The sequence below is a fragment of the Eriocheir sinensis genome, chromosome 58, assembly GCF_024679095.1.
Source record: "Eriocheir sinensis breed Jianghai 21 chromosome 58, ASM2467909v1, whole genome shotgun sequence".
Classification (NCBI taxonomy): domain Eukaryota; kingdom Metazoa; phylum Arthropoda; class Malacostraca; order Decapoda; family Varunidae; genus Eriocheir; species Eriocheir sinensis.
Genome location: NC_066566.1, coordinates 2,735,961 through 2,753,731, shown reverse-complemented (window position 1 = coordinate 2,753,731; position 17,771 = coordinate 2,735,961). Strand labels below are relative to the sequence as shown.

The window sequence follows — 17,771 nt, the reverse complement described above, 5'->3', positions numbered from 1 at the left end:
CCTGCCTCAACGCTAGGTAATGCTTCCTCAACAACTGCAGGTATTGTCACATCATTATTCAATACTGTCTGTGCCTCCTCCTCATTGCCTTTAGGTGATTCTTGAAGCAGCTCAGTGTACTCTACTACATTAACTACAGGGTCTAATGTCTCTATCTTACTCTCTGGGGTTGAGAGTGCTGCTGCCTCATGCTTCTCTGAGTCTGGAAAATCACCACATGCTGTTGACTCTTTAATCTCTTCCGTTTGGAATTTTTCTTCAATGCTATGAACAGCACTGGTTCCTACAGTGTTAATACTAATAACATCTGGAATTGAATCCTTTGTACTGTCAATATTAACATCAACTTCATTAATATCAAAAAAATTTAAAAAATCATTGCTATTGGTTTCTGTACTATCCAATACATTCTCAACTGAATTACTCTCAACAACTGGAGCTTCACCTTTGTTAACAGTCCCATCAATATCATTCAGGAATATACTCTGAGAGAGAGAGTCTATTCCTGGAGAACTGGTTCCACTGGCAGTAGAAAAACCCAAACTCTGAGATTTCAAATCTTCCTTTACTTGCTGTGTTCCAGTGTTTTCATTACGCAACTCTGATGCAAGCTCTAAAGATACTTCTTCCAAGTTTCCTCCCTTGGAACTTTCAGCTGCAGAATAGTGTTTGCCTATCCCTTTCTCCACACTGAGCACTTTACAATCATAAAGTTTTGTAGGAGACTGTCCAATTACTACATGATATTGGGACATGCCTAGTACAGATTTCTTTACAATGTGCACCTCATGGCACTCCTGTGGTGACCCCATCACCCTTTGCACATAGTCAACTGCTTCATAAAAATTTTCAAAAGTCTTAGAAGAGTTTAAATTTATTCTAATTGTGTAAATGGGATCTAAGTCTCTGTAGATAGATGAATTAAAACTGCAAAGTGGATGGATAAATTCTTCCTCAATAAAATTTCCCACATCATCTCCCATATATTCAAAACTGGTCTCTCTCTTCATATGATATGTTTTAGATTCTACAAGGTCAACCTCCAGATATTTTGGTACACTATCAAAACTTTCATTTTCATAATTATAGAGATTTTCCTCATCTCCCTCACTGATGTTTCTCTCAGAGTATATGAAGCTGTCTTGCTCCTGAGTCATTGGATTAAATGGAGGTTCCTTTATACCTATTACGACAGATGCAACCTCATGATCAAGGACAGACTCAATCCCAAACTCATCCATACTGACAACCACTGGGCCAATATCAGGCTCACTAGAAGTCCCATAAGGCTTAAAAACAGGTATAACTGTGGAGCCAACCAACAGTTCTTCAACAATTTCAGACAGGGGTTTACCATCTCTTTCAGCCAGAGCCTCAACTACAGGTTCAACAGTACTTTCAACCACAGCATTTAAATCTCTTTCAGTTGAAGCGCCAACCACAGTTTCAACAACGCCATCAATCTCATGCTCAGAAACTTTATCAACCTCAGGTTCAATAACACTTTCAGATACAGTCTCAGCCACAACCTCAACAACACTTTCAGATACAGCTTCTGCCACATGTGCAATACTTTCAGCCACACCCTCAACCTCAGGTTCAACAACACTTTCAGCCTCAGTCTTAAATTCAGGTTCAGCAACACTTTCAACCTCAGGTTCAAAAACATCTTCAGCCAGAGCCTCAACCTCAGATTCAACACTTTCTGCCACGGCTGCAACCTGAGGTTCAGTAACACTTTCAGTCAAAGGCTCAGCCTTAAGTTTAACAACACTTTCACCCACAGCCTCAACCTCAGTTTCAGCAATGCTTTCATCCTCAGCCTCATCAACACTTTCAGTCACAGCCTCAACCTCAGGTTCAGCAACACTTTCATCCTCACGCTCAACAACACTTTCACCCACAGCCTCAACCTCAGGTTCAGCAACACTTTCATCCTCAGGCTCAACAACACTTTCAGTCAGAGCCCCAACCAGAGGTTCAACAACACTTTCAGCCACAACCTCAACCACAGGTTCAACAACACTTTCAGCCACAACCTCAACCACAGGTTCAACACTTTCAGAAACAACCTCAACCACAGGTTCAACAACACTTTCAACCACAACCTCAGCCTCAGGTTCAACACTTTCAGAAACAACCTCAACCACAGGTTCAACAACACTTTCAACCACAACCTCAGCCTCAGGTTCAACAACACTTTCAACCACAACCTCAGCCTCAGGTTCAACACTTTCAGAAACAACCTCAACCACAGGTTCAACAACACTTTCAGCCACAACCTCAACCACAGGTTCAACACTTTCAGAAACAACCTCAACCACAGGTTCAACACTTTCAGAAACAACCTCAACCACAGGTTCAACAACACTTTCAGCCACAACCTCAGCCACAGGTTCAACACTTTCAGAAACAACCTCAACCACAGGTTCAACATGCCTTTCAGCCACAACCTCAACCACAGGTTCAACAACACTTTCAGCCACAGGTTTGACACGCCTTTCAGCCACAACCTCAGCTTCAGGTTCAACAACACTTTCAGCCACAACCTCAGCCACAGGTTCAACACGCCTTTCAGCCACAACCTCAGCCACAGGTTCAACAACACTTTCAGCCACAACCTCAACCACAGGTTCAACACGCCTTTCAGCCACAACCTCAACAACACTTTCAGCCACAACCTCAGCCACAGGTTCAACAACACTTTCAGCCACAACCTCAACCACAGGTTCAACATCACTTTCAGCCACAACCTCAGCCATGGGTTCAACAACACTTTCAGCCACAACCTCAGCCTCAGGTTCAACAACACTTTCAGCCACAACCTCAACCACAGGTTCAACATCACTTTCAGCCACAACCTCAACCTCAGGTTCAACAACACTTTCAGCCACAACCTCAACCTCAGGTTCAACAACACTTTCAGCCACAACCTCAACCACAGGTTCAACATCACTTTCAGCCACAACCTCAACCACAGGTTCAACATCACTTTCAGCCACAACCTCAACCACAGGTTCAACATCACTTTCAGCCACAACCTCAGCCTCAGGTTCAACAACACTTTCAGCCACAACCTCAACCTCAGGTTCAACAACACTTTCAGCCACAACCTCAGCCTCAGGTTCAACAACACTTTCAGCCACAACCTCAACCTCAGGTTCAACAACACTTTCAGCCACAACCTCAACCACAGGTTCAACAACACTTTCAGCCACAACCTCAGCCTCAGGTTCAACAACACTTTCAGCCACAACCTCAACCACAGGTTCAACAACACTTTCAGCCACAACCTCAGCCTCAGGTTCAACAACACTTTCAGCCACAACCTCAACCTCAGGTTCAACACCACTTTCAGCCACAACCTCAGCCTCATGTTCAACATCACTTTCAGCCACAACCTCAACCTCAGGTTCAACATCACTTTCAGCCACAACCTCAACCACAGGTTCAACAACACTTTCAGCCACAACCTCAGCCTCAGGTTCAACAACACTTTCAGCCACAGCCTCAACCTCAGGTTCAACAACACTTTCAGCCACAACCTCAACCTCAGGTTCAACAACACTTTCAGCCACAACCTCAACCTCAGGTTCAACAACACTTTCAGCCACAACCTCAGCCTCAGGTTCAACAACACTTTCAGCCACAACCTCAACCTCAGGTTCAACTACAATTTCAGCCACAACCTCAACCACAGGTTCAACAACACTTTCAGCCACAACCTCAACCACAGGTTCAACAAAGCTTTCAGCCACAACCTCAGCCTCAGGTTCAACAACACTTTCAGCCACAACCTCAGGTTCAACAACACTTTCAGCCACAACCTCAGCCTCAGGTTCAACAACACTTTCAGCCACAACCTCAGCCACAGGTTCAACAACACTTTCAGCCACAACCTCAGGTTCAACAACACTTTCAGCCACAACCTCAGGTTCAACAACACTTTCAGCCACAACCTCAACCTCAGGTTCAACAACACTTTCAGCCACAGGTTCAACAACACTTACAGCCACAACCTCAGCCTCAGGTTCAACAACACTTTCAGCCACAACCTCAACCACAGGTTCAACAACACTTTCAGCCACAACCTCAGCCTCAGGTTCAAAAACACTTTCAGCCAGAGCTTCAACCATAGGTTCAAAAACACCTTCAGCCAGAGCCTCAACCACTTCAACCTCAGGTTCTACAACACTTTCAACCACTTCAACCTCAGTTTCAACAACACTTTCATCCACAACCCCAACCTCAGGTTCAACAACACTTTCATCCACAACCTCAACCTCAGGTTCAACAACACTTTCATCCACAACCTCAACCTCAGGTTCAACAACACTTTCATCCACAACCTCAACCGCAGGTTCAACAACACTTTCAGCCACAGCCAGAGCCTCATGTTCAACAACACTTTCAGCCACAGCCTCAATCTCAGGTTCAACAACACGTTCATCCATAATCTCAACCACAGGTTCAACAACACTTTCATCCACAACCTCAACCTCAGGTTCAACAACACTTTCAGCCACAACCTCAACCTCAGGTTCAACAACACTTTCAGCCACAACCTCAACCTCAGGTTCAACAACACTTTCATCCACAACCTCAACCTCAGGTTCAACAACACTTTCAGCCACAACCTCAACCTCAGGTTCAACAACACTTTTATCCACAACCTCAACCACAGGTTCAACAGCACTTTCAGTCACAAGTTCAACAGCACTTTCAGCCACAACCTCAACCACAGGTTCTACAATACATTCAGCCACAACCTCAACCTCAGGTTCTACAACACTTTCAGCCACAGTCTCAGCCTCATGTTCAACAACACTTTCATTGACAACCTCAACCTCAGGTTCAACAGCACTTTCAGCCAGAGTCTCAGTCTCAGGTTCAACAACACTTTCAACCACAACCTCAACCTCAGGTTCTACAACACTTTCAGCCACACCCTCAACCTCAGGTTCTACAACACTTTCAGCCAGAGCTTCAACCTCAGGTTCAACAACACTTTCAGCTACAGCCTCAACCATAGGTTCAACAACACATTCAGCCACAACCTCAACCTCAGGTTCTACAACACTTTCAGCCACAGCCTCAACCTCAGGTTCTACAACACTTTCAGCAAGAACCTCACCCTCAGGTTCTACAACACTTTCAGGCACAACCTCAACCTCAGGTTCAACAACACTTTCAGCCACAGCCTTAGGTTCAACAACACTTTCAGCCACAACCTCAACCTCAGGTTCTACAACACTTTCAGCCACAGCCACAGCCTCAGGTTCAACACCACCTTCAGCCACAACCTCAACCTCAGGTTCTACAACACTTTCAGGAAGAACATCATCTTCAGGTTCTACAACACTTTCAGCCACAGCCTCAACCTCAGGTACAACAACACCTCCGGCCACAACCTCAACCTCAGGTTCTACAACACTTTCAAGAAGAACCTCATCCTCAGGTTCTACAACACTTTCAGCCACAGCCTCAACCTCAGGTTCTATAATACTTTCAGCCACAGCCTCAACCTCAGGTTCAACAACACTTTCAACAAGAACCTCAGCCTCAGGTTCTACAACACTTTCAGCCAAAACCTCAATCTCAGGTTCAACAACACTTTCAGCAAGAACCTCAACCTCAGGTTCAACAACACTTTCAGACACACCTTCAGCCTCAGGTTCTACAACACTTTCAGCCACAACCTCAACCTCAGGTTCTACAACACTTTCAACCACAGCCTCAACCTCAGGTTCAACAACATTTTCATCCACAATCTCAACCTTAGGTTCTACAGCACTTTCATCCACAACCTCAACCTCAGGTTCTACAACACTTTCATCCACTGCCTCAACCTCAGGTTCTACAACACTTTCATCCACAACCTCAACCTCAGGTTCTACAACACTTTCATCCACAACCTCAACCTCAGGTTCTACAACACTTTCATCCACAACCTCAACCTCAGGTTCTACAACACTTTCAGCCACAGCCTCAACCACAGGTTCAACAACACTTTCAGCCACAACCTCAGCCTCAGGTTCAACAACACTTTCAGTCACAACCTCAACCTCAGGTTTGTCAACACTTTCAGCCACAGTCTCAACCTCTGGTTCAACAACACTTTCAGCCACAACCTCAACCTCAGGTTCAACAACACTTTCAGCCACAACCTCAACCTCAGGTTCAACAACACTTTCAGCCACAACCTCAACCTCAGGTTCAACAACACTTTCAGCCACAACCTCAACCTCAGGTTCTACAACACTTTCATCCAAAGCCTCAGCCTCAGGTTCAACAAAACTTTCAGCCACAACCGCAACCTTAGGTTCTATAACACTTTCATCCAAAGCCTCACCCTCAGGTTCAACAACACTTTCAGCCACAGCCTCAACCACAGGTTCAACAACACTTTCAGCCACAACCTCAGCCTCAGGTTCAACAACACTTTCAGCCACAACCTCAGCCACAGGTTCAACAACACTTTCAGCCACAGCCTCAACCACAGGTTCAACAACACTTTCAGCCACAACCTCAACCTCAGGTTCAACAACACTTTCAGCCACAACCTCAGCCTCAGGTTCAACAACACTTTCAGCCACAACCTCAACCTCAGGTTCAACAACACTTTCAGCCACAACCTCAGCCACAGGTTCAACAACACTTTCAGCCACAGCCTCAACCACAGGTTCAACAACACTTTCAGCCACAACCTCAACCTCAGGTTCAACAACACTTTCAGCCACAACCTCAACCACAGGTTCAACAACACTTTCAGCCACAACCTCAACCTCAGGTTCAACAACACTTTCAGCCACAGCCTCAACCACAGGTTCAACAACACTTTCAGCCACAACCTCAACCTCAGGTTCAACAACACTTTCAGCCACAGCCTCAGCCTCAGGTTCAACACCACTTTCAGCCACAACCTCAGACACAGGTTCAACACCACTTTCAACCTCAGGTTCAACAACACTTTCAGCCATAGCCTCAGCCTCAGGTTCAACAACACTTTCAACCTCAGGTTCAACTACACTTTCAGCCACAACCTCAGCCTCAGGTTCAACAACACTTTCAGCCACAACCTCAGCCTCAGGTTCAACTACACTTTCAGCCACAACCTCAGCCTCAGGTTCAACAACACTTTCAGCCACAACCTCAGCCACAGGTTCAACAACACTTTCAGCCACAACCTCAGCCTCAGGTTCAACAACACTTTCAGCCACAACCTCAGCCACAGGTTCAACAACATTTTCAGCCACAACCTCAACCACAGGTTCAACAACACTTGCAGCCACAACCTCAGCCTCAGGTTCTACAACACTTTCAGCCACAGCCTCAACCTCAGGTTCAACAACACTTTCAGCCACAACCTGAACCTCAGGTTCAACACCACCTTCAGCCACAGTATCAACAACAGGTTCAACAACACTTTCAGCCACAGCCTCAACCTCAGGTTCAACAACACTTTCAGCCACAACCTCAACCTCAGGTTCTACAACACTTTCAGCCATAACCCCAACCTCAGGTTCTATAACACTTTCATCCACAGCCTCAACCTCAGGTTCAACAACATTTTCAGCCGCAACCTCAACCACAGGTTCAACAACACTTTCAGCCCCAGGTTCAAAAACACTTTCAGCCAAATCCTCAGCCTCAGCTTCAACAACACTTTCAGCCACAGGTTCAACAACACTTTCAGCCAAATCCTCAGCCTCAGCTTCAACAACACTTTCAGCCTCAGGTTCAACAACACTTTCAGCCACAGGTTCAACAACACTTTCAACCTCAGGTTCAACTACACTTTCAACCACAACCTCAGCCTCAGGTTCAACAACACTTTCAGCCACAACCTCAGCCTCAGGTTCAACAACACTTTCAGCCACAACCTCAGCCACAGGTTCAACAACACTTTCAGCCACAACCTCAGCCACAGGTTCAACAACACTTTCAGCCACAACCTCAGCCACAGGTTCAACAACACTTTCAGCCACAACCTCAGCCACAGGTTCAACAACACTTTCAGCCTCAGCCTCAGCCACAGGTTCAACACTACCTTCAGCCACAACCTCAACCACAGCTTCAACAACACTTTCAGCCACAGCCTCAGGTTCAACACTACCTTCAGCCACAACCTCAACCACAGCTTCAACAACACTTTCAGCCACAGCCTCAGGTTCAACACCACCTTCAGCCACAACCTCAACCACAGGTTCAACACCACCTTCAGCCACAGTATCAACCTCAGGTTCAACAACACTTTCAGCTGCAACTTCAGCCTCAGGTTCAACACTTTCAGCCACAACCTCAGCCTCAGGTTCAACAACACTTTCAGCCACAACCTCAACCTCAGGTTCAACAACACTTTCAGCCACAGCCTCATCCTCAGGCTCAACAACACTTTCAGCCACAACCTCAACCTCAGGTTCAACAACACTTTCAGCCACAGCCTCATCCTCAGGCTCAACAACACTTTCAGCCACAACCTCAACCTCAGGTTCAACAACACTTTCAGCCACAGCCTCATCCTCAGGCTCAACAACACTTTCAGCCACAACCTCAACCTCAGGTTCAACAACACTTTCAGCCACAACCTCAACCTCAGGTTCAACAACACTTTCAGCCACAACCTCAACCTCAGGTTCAACAACACTTTCAGCCACAGCCTCAACCTCAGGTTCTTCAACACTTTCAGCCACAACCTCAACCTCAGGTTCTTCAACACTTTCAGCCACAGCCTCAACCACAGGTTCTTCAACACTTTCAGCCACAACCTCAACCTCAGGTTCTTCAACACTTTCAGCCACAACCTCAACCTCAGGTTCTTCAACACTTTCAGCCACAACCTCAACCTCAGGTTCTTCAACACTTTCAGCCACAGCCTCAACCTCTGGTTCAACAACACTTTCAGCCACAACATCAACCTCAGGTTCTTCAACACTGTCAGCCACAGCCTCAACCTCAGGTTCTTCAACACTTTCAGCCACAGTCTCAACCTCTGGTTCAACAACACTTTCAGCCACAACCTCAACCACAGGTTCAACAACACTTTCAGCCACAACCTCAGCCTCAGGTTCTTCAACACTTTCAGCCACAACCTCAACCTCAAGTTCTTCAACACTTTCAGCCACAACCTCAGCCTCAGGTTCAACAACACTTTCAGCCACAACCTCAGCCTCAGGTTCAACAACACTTTCAGCCACAGACTCAACCTCAGGTTCTACAACACTTTCAGCCACAGCCTCAACCTCAGGTTCAACAACACTTTCAGCCACAACCTCAGCCTCAGGTTCTACAACACTTTCAGCCACAGCCTCAACCTCAGGTTCAACAACACTTTCAGCCACAGACTCAACCTCAGGTTCTACAACACTTTCAGCCAGAGCCTCAACCTCAGGTTCAACAACCCTTTCAGCCACAGACTCAACCTCAGGTTCTACAACACTTTCAGCCAGAGCCTCAACCTCAGGTTCAACAACACTTTCAGCCACAACCTCAACCACAGGTTCTACAACACTTTCAGGCACAACCTCAACCACAGGTTCAACACCACCTTCAGCCACAGCCTCAGGTTCAACAACACCTTCAGCCACAGCCTCAGGTTCAACAACACTTTCAGCCACAACCTCAACCACAGGTTCAACAACACTTTCAGCCATTACCTCAACCTCAGGTTCAACAACACTTTCAGCCACAACCTCAACCTCAGGTTCAACAACACTTTCAGCCACGACCTCAACCACAGGTTCTTCAACACTTTCAGCCACAACCTCAACCTCAGGTTCTTCAACACTTTCAGCCACAGCCTCAACCTCTGGTTCAACAACACTTTCAGCCACAACATCAACTTCAGGTTCTTCAACACTGTCGGCCACAACCTCAACCTCTGGTTCAACAACACTTTCAGCAACAACCTCAACCACAGGTTCAACAACACTTTCAGCCATTACCTCAACCTCAGGTTCAACAACACTTTCAGCCACAACCTCAACCTCAGGTTCAACAACACTTTCAGCCACGACCTCAACCACAGGTTCTTCAACACTTTCAGCCACAACCTCAACCTCAGGTTCTTCAACACTTTCAGCCACAGCCTCAACCTCTGGTTCAACAACACTTTCATCGACAACCTCAACCTCAGGTTCAACAACACTTTCAGCCACAACCTCAACCTCAGGTTCTACAACACTTTCAGCCACACCCTCAACCTCAGGTTCTACAACACTTTCAGCCAGAGCTTCAACCTCAGGTTCAACAACACTTTCAGCTACAGCCTCAACCATAGGTTCAACAACACATTCAGCCACAACCTCAACCTCAGGTTCTTCAACACTTTCAGCCACAGCCTCAGCCTCAGGTTCTACAACACTTTCAGCAAGAACCTCACCCTCAGGTTTTACAACACTTTCAGGCACAACCTCAACCTCAGGTTCAACAACACTTTCAGCCACAGCCTTAGGTTCAACAACACTTTCAGCCACAACCTCAACCTCAGGTTCTACAACACTTTCAGCCACAGCCACAGCCTCAGGTTCAACACCACCTTCAGCCACAACCTCAACCTCAGGTTCTACAACACTTTCAGGAAGAACCTCATCTTCAGGTTCTACAACACTTTCAGCCACAGCCTCAACCTCAGGTACAACAACACCTCCGGCCACAACCTCAACCTCAGGTTCTACAACACTTTCAAGAAGAACCTCATCCTCAGGTTCTACAACATTTTCAGCCACAGCCTCAACCTCAGGTTCTATAATACTTTCAGCCACAGTCTCAACCTCAGGTTCAACAACACTTTCAACAAGAACCTCAGCCTCAGGTTCTACAACACTTTCAGCCAAAACCTCAATCTCAGGTTCAACAACACTTTCAGCAAGAACCTCAACCTCAGGTTCAACAACACTTTCAGACACACCTTCAGCCTCAGGTTCTACAACACTTTTAGCCACAACCTCAACCTCAGGTTCTACAACACTTTCAACCACAGCCTCAACCTCAGGTTCAACAACATTTTCAGCCACAATCTCAACCTTAGGTTCTACAGCACTTTCATCCACAACCTCAACCTCAGGTTCTCCAACACTTTCATCCACCGCTTCAACCTCAGGTTCTACAACACTTTCATCCACAACCTCAACCTCAGGTTCTACAACACTTTCAGCCACAACCTCAACCTCAGGTTCTTCAACACTTTCAGCCATAACCTCAACCTCAGGTTTTTCAACACTTTCAGCCACAGCCTCAACCTCTGGTTCAACAACACTTTCAGCCACAACATCAACCTCAGGTTCTTCAACACTGTCAGCCACAACCTCAACCTCAGGTTCTTCAAAACTTTCAGCCACAGTCTCAACCTCTGGTTCAACTACACTTTCAGCCACAACCTCAACCTCAGGTTCAACAACACTTTCAGCCACAACCTCAACCTCAGGTTCAACAACACTTTCAGCCACAACCTCAACCTCAGGTTCAACAACACTTTCAGCCACAACCTCAACCTCAGGTTCTACAACACTTTCATCCAAAGCCTCAGCCTCAGGTTCAACAAAACTTTCAGCCACAACCGCAACCTTAGGTTCTATAACACTTTCATCCAAAGCCTCACCCTCAGGTTCAACAACACTTTCAGCCACAGCCTCAACCACAGGTTCAACAACACTTTCAGCCACAACCTCAGCCTCAGGTTCAACAACACTTTCAGCCACAACCTCAGCCACAGGTTTAATAACACTTTCAGCCACAGCCTCAACCACAGGTTCAACAACACTTTCAGCCACAACCTCAACCTCAGGTTCAACAACACTTTCAGCCACAACCTCAGCCTCAGGTTCAACAACACTTTCAGCCACAACCTCAACCTCAGGTTCAACAACACTTTCAGCCACAACCTCAGCCACAGGTTCAACAACACTTTCAGCCACAGCCTCAACCACAGGTTCAACAACACTTTCAGCCACAACCTCAACCTCAGGTTCAACAACACTTTCAGCCACAACCTCAACCACAGGTTCAACAACACTTTCAGCCACAACCTCAACCTCAGGTTCAACAACACTTTCAGCCACAGCCTCAACCACAGGTTCAACAACACTTTCAGCCACAACCTCAACCTCAGGTTCAACAACACTTTCAGCCACAGCCTCAGCCTCAGGTTCAACACCACTTTCAGCCACAACCTCAGACACAGGTTCAACACCACTTTCAACCTCAGGTTCAACAACACTTTCAGCCATAGCCTCAGCCTCAGGTTCAACAACACTTTCAACCTCAGGTTCAACTACACTTTCAGCCACAACCTCAGCCTCAGGTTCAACAACACTTTCAGCCACAACCTCAGCCTCAGGTTCAACTACACTTTCAGCCACAACCTCAGCCTCAGGTTCAACAACACTTTCAGCCACAACCTCAGCCACAGGTTCAACAACACTTTCAGCCACAACCTCAGCCTCAGGTTCAACAACACTTTCAGCCACAACCTCAGCCACAGGTTCAACAACATTTTCAGCCACAACCTCAACCACAGGTTCAACAACACTTTCAGCCACAACCTCAGCCTCAGGTTCAACAACACTTTCAGCCACGGCCTCTGCCTCAGGTTCAAAACCACCTTCAGCCACAACCTCAACCACAGGTTCAACACCACCTTCAGCCACAGTATCAACAACAGGTTCTACAACACTTTCAGCCACAGCCTCAACCTCGGGTTCAACAACACTTTCAGCTACAACCTCAACCTCAGGTTCTACAACACTTTCAGCCATAACCCCAACCTCAGGTTCTATAACACTTTCATCCACAGCCTCAACCTCAGGTTCAACAACACTTTCAGCCACAACCTCAGCCCCAGGTTCAAAAACACTTTCAGCCACAGGTTCAACAACACTTTCAGCCAAATCCTCAGCCTCAGCTTCAACAACACTTTCAGCCACAGGTTCAACAACACTTTCAGCCACAACCTCAGCCTCAGGTTCAACAACACTTTCAGCCACAGGTTCAACAACACTTTCAGCCACAGGTTCAACAACACTTTCAACCTCAGGTTCAACTACACTTTCAGCCACAACCTCAGCCACAGATTCAACAACACTTTCAGCCACAACCTCAGCCTCAGGTTCAACAACACTTTCAGCCACAACCTCAGCCACAGGTTCAACAACACTTTCAGCCACAACCTCAGCCACAGGTTCAACAACACTTTCAGCCACAACCTCAGCCACAGGTTCAACAACACTTTCAGCCACAACATCAACCACAGGTTCAACAACACTTTCAGCCACAGCCTCAGCCTCAGGTTCAACAACACTTTCAGCCACAACCTCAACCTCAGGTTCAACAACACTTTCAGCCACAGCCTCAGCCTCAGGTTCAACAACACTTTCAGCCACAACCTCAACCTCAGGTTCAACAACACTTTCAGCCACAGCCTCAGCCTCAGGTTCAACAACACTTTCAGCCACAACCTCAACCTCAGGTTCAACAACGCTTTCAGCCACAATCTCAACCTCAGGTTCAACAACACTTTCAGCTGCAACTTCAGCCTCAGGTTCAACACTTTCAGCCACAACCTCAGCCTCAGGTTCAACAACACTTTCAGCCACAACCTCAACCTCAGGTTCAACAACACTTTCAGCCACAGCCTCATCCTCAGGCTCAACAACACTTTCAGCCACAACCTCAACCTCAGGTTCAACAACACTTTCAGCCACAGCCTCATCCTCAGGCTCAACAACACTTTCAGCCACAACCTCAACCTCAGGTTCAACAACACTTTCAGCCACAGCCTCATCCTCAGGCTCAACAACACTTTCAGCCACAACCTCAACCTCAGGTTCAACAACACTTTCAGCCACAACCTCAACCTCAGGTTCAACAACACTTTCAGCCACAACCTCAACCTCAGGTTCAACAACACTTTCAGCCACAGCCTCAACCTCAGGTTCTTCAACACTTTCAGCCACAACCTCAACCTCAGGTTCTTCAACACTTTCAGCCACAGCCTCAACCACAGGTTCTTCAACACTTTCAGCCACAACCTCAACCTCAGGTTCTTCAACACTTTCAGCCACAGCCTCAACCTCAGGTTCTTCAACACTTTCAGCCACAACCTCAACCTCAGGTTCTTCAACACTTTCAGCCACAGCCTCAACCTCTGGTTCAACAACACTTTCAGCCACAACATCAACCTCAGGTTCTTCAACACTGTCAGCCACAGCCTCAACCTCAGGTTCTTCAACACTTTCAGCCACAGTCTCAACCTCTGGTTCAACAACACTTTCAGCCACAACCTCAACCACAGGTTCAACAACACTTTCAGCCACAACCTCAGCCTCAGGTTCTTCAACACTTTCAGCCACAACCTCAACCTCAAGTTCTTCAACACTTTCAGCCACAACCTCAGCCTCAGGTTCAACAACACTTTCAGCCACAACCTCAGCCTCAGGTTCAACAACACTTTCAGCCACAGACTCAACCTCAGGTTCTACAACACTTTCAGCCACAGCCTCAACCTCAGGTTCAACAACCCTTTCAGCCACAGCCTCAACCTCAGGTTCTACAACACTTTCAGCCAGAGCCTCAACCTCAGGTTCAACAACACTTTCAGCCACAGACTCAACCTCAGGTTCTACAACACTTTCAGCCAGAGCCTCAACCTCAGGTTCAACAACCCTTTCAGCCACAGACTCAACCTCAGGTTCTACAACACTTTCAGCCAGAGCCTCAACCTCAGGTTCAACAACACTTTCAGCCACAACCTCAACCACAGGTTCTACAACACTTTCAGGCACAACCTCAACCACAGGTTCAACACCACCTTCAGCCACAGCCTCAGGTTCAACAACACCTTCAGCCACAGCCTCAGGTTCAACAACACTTTCAGCCACAACCTCAACCACAGGTTCAACAACACTTTCAGCCATTACCTCAACCTCAGGTTCAACAACACTTTCAGCCACAACCTCAACCTCAGGTTCAACAACACTTTCAGCCACGACCTCAACCACAGGTTCTTCAACACTTTCAGCCACAACCTCAACCTCAGGTTCTTCAACACTTTCAGCCACAGCCTCAACCTCTGGTTCAACAACACTTTCAGCCACAACATCAACTTCAGGTTCTTCAACACTGTCGGCCACAACCTCAACCTCTGGTTCAACAACACTTTCAGCAACAACCTCAACCACAGGTTCAACAACACTTTCAGCCATTACCTCAACCTCAGGTTCAACAACACTTTCAGCCACAACCTCAACCTCAGGTTCAACAACACTTTCAGCCACGACCTCAACCACAGGTTCTTCAACACTTTCAGCCACAACCTCAACCTCAGGTTCTTCAACACTTTCAGCCACAGCCTCAACCTCTGGTTCAACAACACTTTCAGCCACAACATCAACTTCAGGTTCTTCAACACTGTCGGCCACAACCTCAACCTCTGGTTCAACAACACTTTCAGCAACAACCTCAACCACAGGTTCAACAACACTTTCAGCCATTACCTCAACCTCAGGTTCAACAACACTTTCAGCCACAACCTCAACCTCAGGTTCAACAACACTTTCAGCCACGACCTCAACCACAGGTTCTTCAACACTTTCAGCCACAACCTCAACCTCAGGTTCTTCAACACTTTCAGCCACAGCCTCAACCTCTGGTTCAACAACACTTTCAGCCACAACATCAACTTCAGGTTCTTCAACACTGTCAGCCACAACCTCAACCTCAGGTTCTGTAACACTTTCAGCCACAGCATCAACCTCAGGTTCTACAACACTTACAGCCACAGCCTCAACCTCTGGTTCAACAACACTTTCAGCAACAACCTCAACCACAGGTTCAACAACACTTTCAGCCACAACCTCAGCCTCAGGTTCAACAACACTTTCAGCCACAACCTCAACCTCAGGTTCTTCAACACTTTCAGCCACAGCCTCAGCCTCAGGTTCAACACCACTTTCAGCCACACCCTCAACCTCTGGTTCAACAACACTTTCAGCCACAACCTCAACCTCAGGTTCTTCAACACTTTCAGCCACACCCTCAACCTCAGGTTCAACAACACTTTCAGCCACAGCATCAACCTCAGGTTTTACAACACTTTCAGCCACAACCTCAACCTCAGGTTCTACAACACTTACAGCCACAGCCTCAACCTCTTGTTCAACAACACTTTCAGCCACAGCCTCAACCTCAGGTTCAACACCACCTTCAGCCACAGCCTCAACCTTAGGTTCAACACCACCTTCAGCCACAACCTCAACCTCAGGTTCTTCAACACTTTCAGCCACAACCTCAACCTCAGGTTCTTCAACACTTTCAGCCACAACCTCAACCTCAGGTTCTATAACACTTTCAGCCACAACTTCAACCTCAGGTTCAACAACACTTTCAGCCACAACTTCAACCTCAGGTTCAACAACACTTTCAGCCACAGCCTCAACCTCAGGTTCAACAACACTTTCAGCCACAACTTCAACCTCAGGTTCAACAACACTTTCAGCCACAGCCTCAACCTCAGGTTCAACAACACTTTCAGCCACAACTTCAACCTCAGGTTCAACAACACTTACAGCCACAACTTCAACCTCAGGTTCAACAACACTTTCAGCCACAACTTCAACCTCAGGTTCAACAACACTTTCAGCCACAGCCTCAACCTCAGGTTCAACACCACCTTCAGTGACAGTATCAACCTCAGATTCAGCAACACTTTCAGCAACGGCCTCAAGATCATGTTCAGCTACACTTTGAGTCATAGCTTGAATCTCATGCTGAGCTACACTTTCAGCCACATACTCATCTTTATGTTCATCCACATGTTCCCCAACACTTTCAACCACAACCTTACCCACATCATCATCACCACTTTTGGCTTCAGGAGCAAGTTCAACTTCAGTTTCAACTACCTTAGTGGGACTCTCTTTGCCACTTTCCTTCGCATTACCTAACGCCTTCGAAACAAACGAGTCGTGGGATTTTGAAATTTTATCAAAACTTTTTGAATTTAGAATATCATTGCTGGAACTTTCTGAATCTGAGATATTTTTCCTTGACTCAAATGCTGATAGCTCTTCTAGCTTTTCTTGAAAGAAATCTAGAGTACCAGATTTGTTATCAACATCAGCAAAAAGTTTTTCAATCAGGTGAATAACCACATTAAAATTGTTTCTTCTTGTATTATATCCTATAATAGTATTGGCTAACATTTTTAGGAATGAATCATTTGTCCTGAAGTGTGCACAAATAAAATGGTCAGTGTCATTTGATACTAAGCCAGTTAAGTGAAGCAAGTCAATAGCAAATGCTTTAGCTTTTAACTCACCTGCAAGTTGTGCCAATTCATCAGTGTCTACACTAGCATCTGCGTAGCTTTGCGTTGTGGGCTCAGGCTCAGCATACATTGGTCGAGCAGTACTGGGTCCAGGCTCAGCTTCTCCACCACCTGAGAAGGAAGCGGGAGGGTTTTCTACTCCAGAAGTGGAATATGTGATAGGTTCTGTGCTATACACAAAGTCTGTGCTACTTACTGCTCTTTCAATCACTGGTTCACCTGTATATGTTAAGCTTACATCTGCATCTACCTCAACATCCTCAGCCGAAACTTCCTTTGAAGCACTACATTTAACTACATTCTGGTCACTAGTTTGGTCTATGCAATCTGGTTGTTTAGAAGCAGAATCTAAGTTGTGGGCACTTGTAAATGGTATAATTTTATTTTCAATATCCAGTTTTTCAGGGAATAAGCTGATGTCTGAAAATGTGCTGGCACCATCAACATT

At 46.6% G+C, this 17,771-nt stretch overlaps 2 protein-coding genes across 2 annotated transcripts; one reads left to right on the top strand and one right to left on the bottom strand.

Moving 5' to 3' along the window:
• Nucleotides 1-151: 151 nt before the first annotated feature.
• Nucleotides 152-4,396, bottom strand: LOC126984979 (magnetosome-associated protein MamJ-like). Its single transcript, XM_050839208.1, has 6 exons — nt 4,356-4,396; nt 3,122-3,657; nt 2,292-2,301; nt 1,355-1,989; nt 777-832; nt 152-202 (listed from the first exon to the last, which is right to left on the bottom strand). The coding sequence occupies exons 1-6, from the start codon at nt 4,394-4,396 to the stop codon at nt 152-154; spliced, it is 1,329 nt and encodes a 442-aa protein (XP_050695165.1).
• On the top strand, nt 4,395-17,308 carry LOC126985042 (asparagine-rich protein-like). Its single transcript, XM_050839301.1, has 5 exons — nt 4,395-5,890; nt 11,138-11,173; nt 14,075-14,182; nt 16,259-16,366; nt 16,475-17,308. The coding sequence occupies exons 1-5, from the start codon at nt 4,395-4,397 to the stop codon at nt 16,938-16,940; spliced, it is 2,214 nt and encodes a 737-aa protein (XP_050695258.1). The 3' UTR covers nt 16,941-17,308.
• Nucleotides 17,309-17,771: the final 463 nt, after the last annotated feature.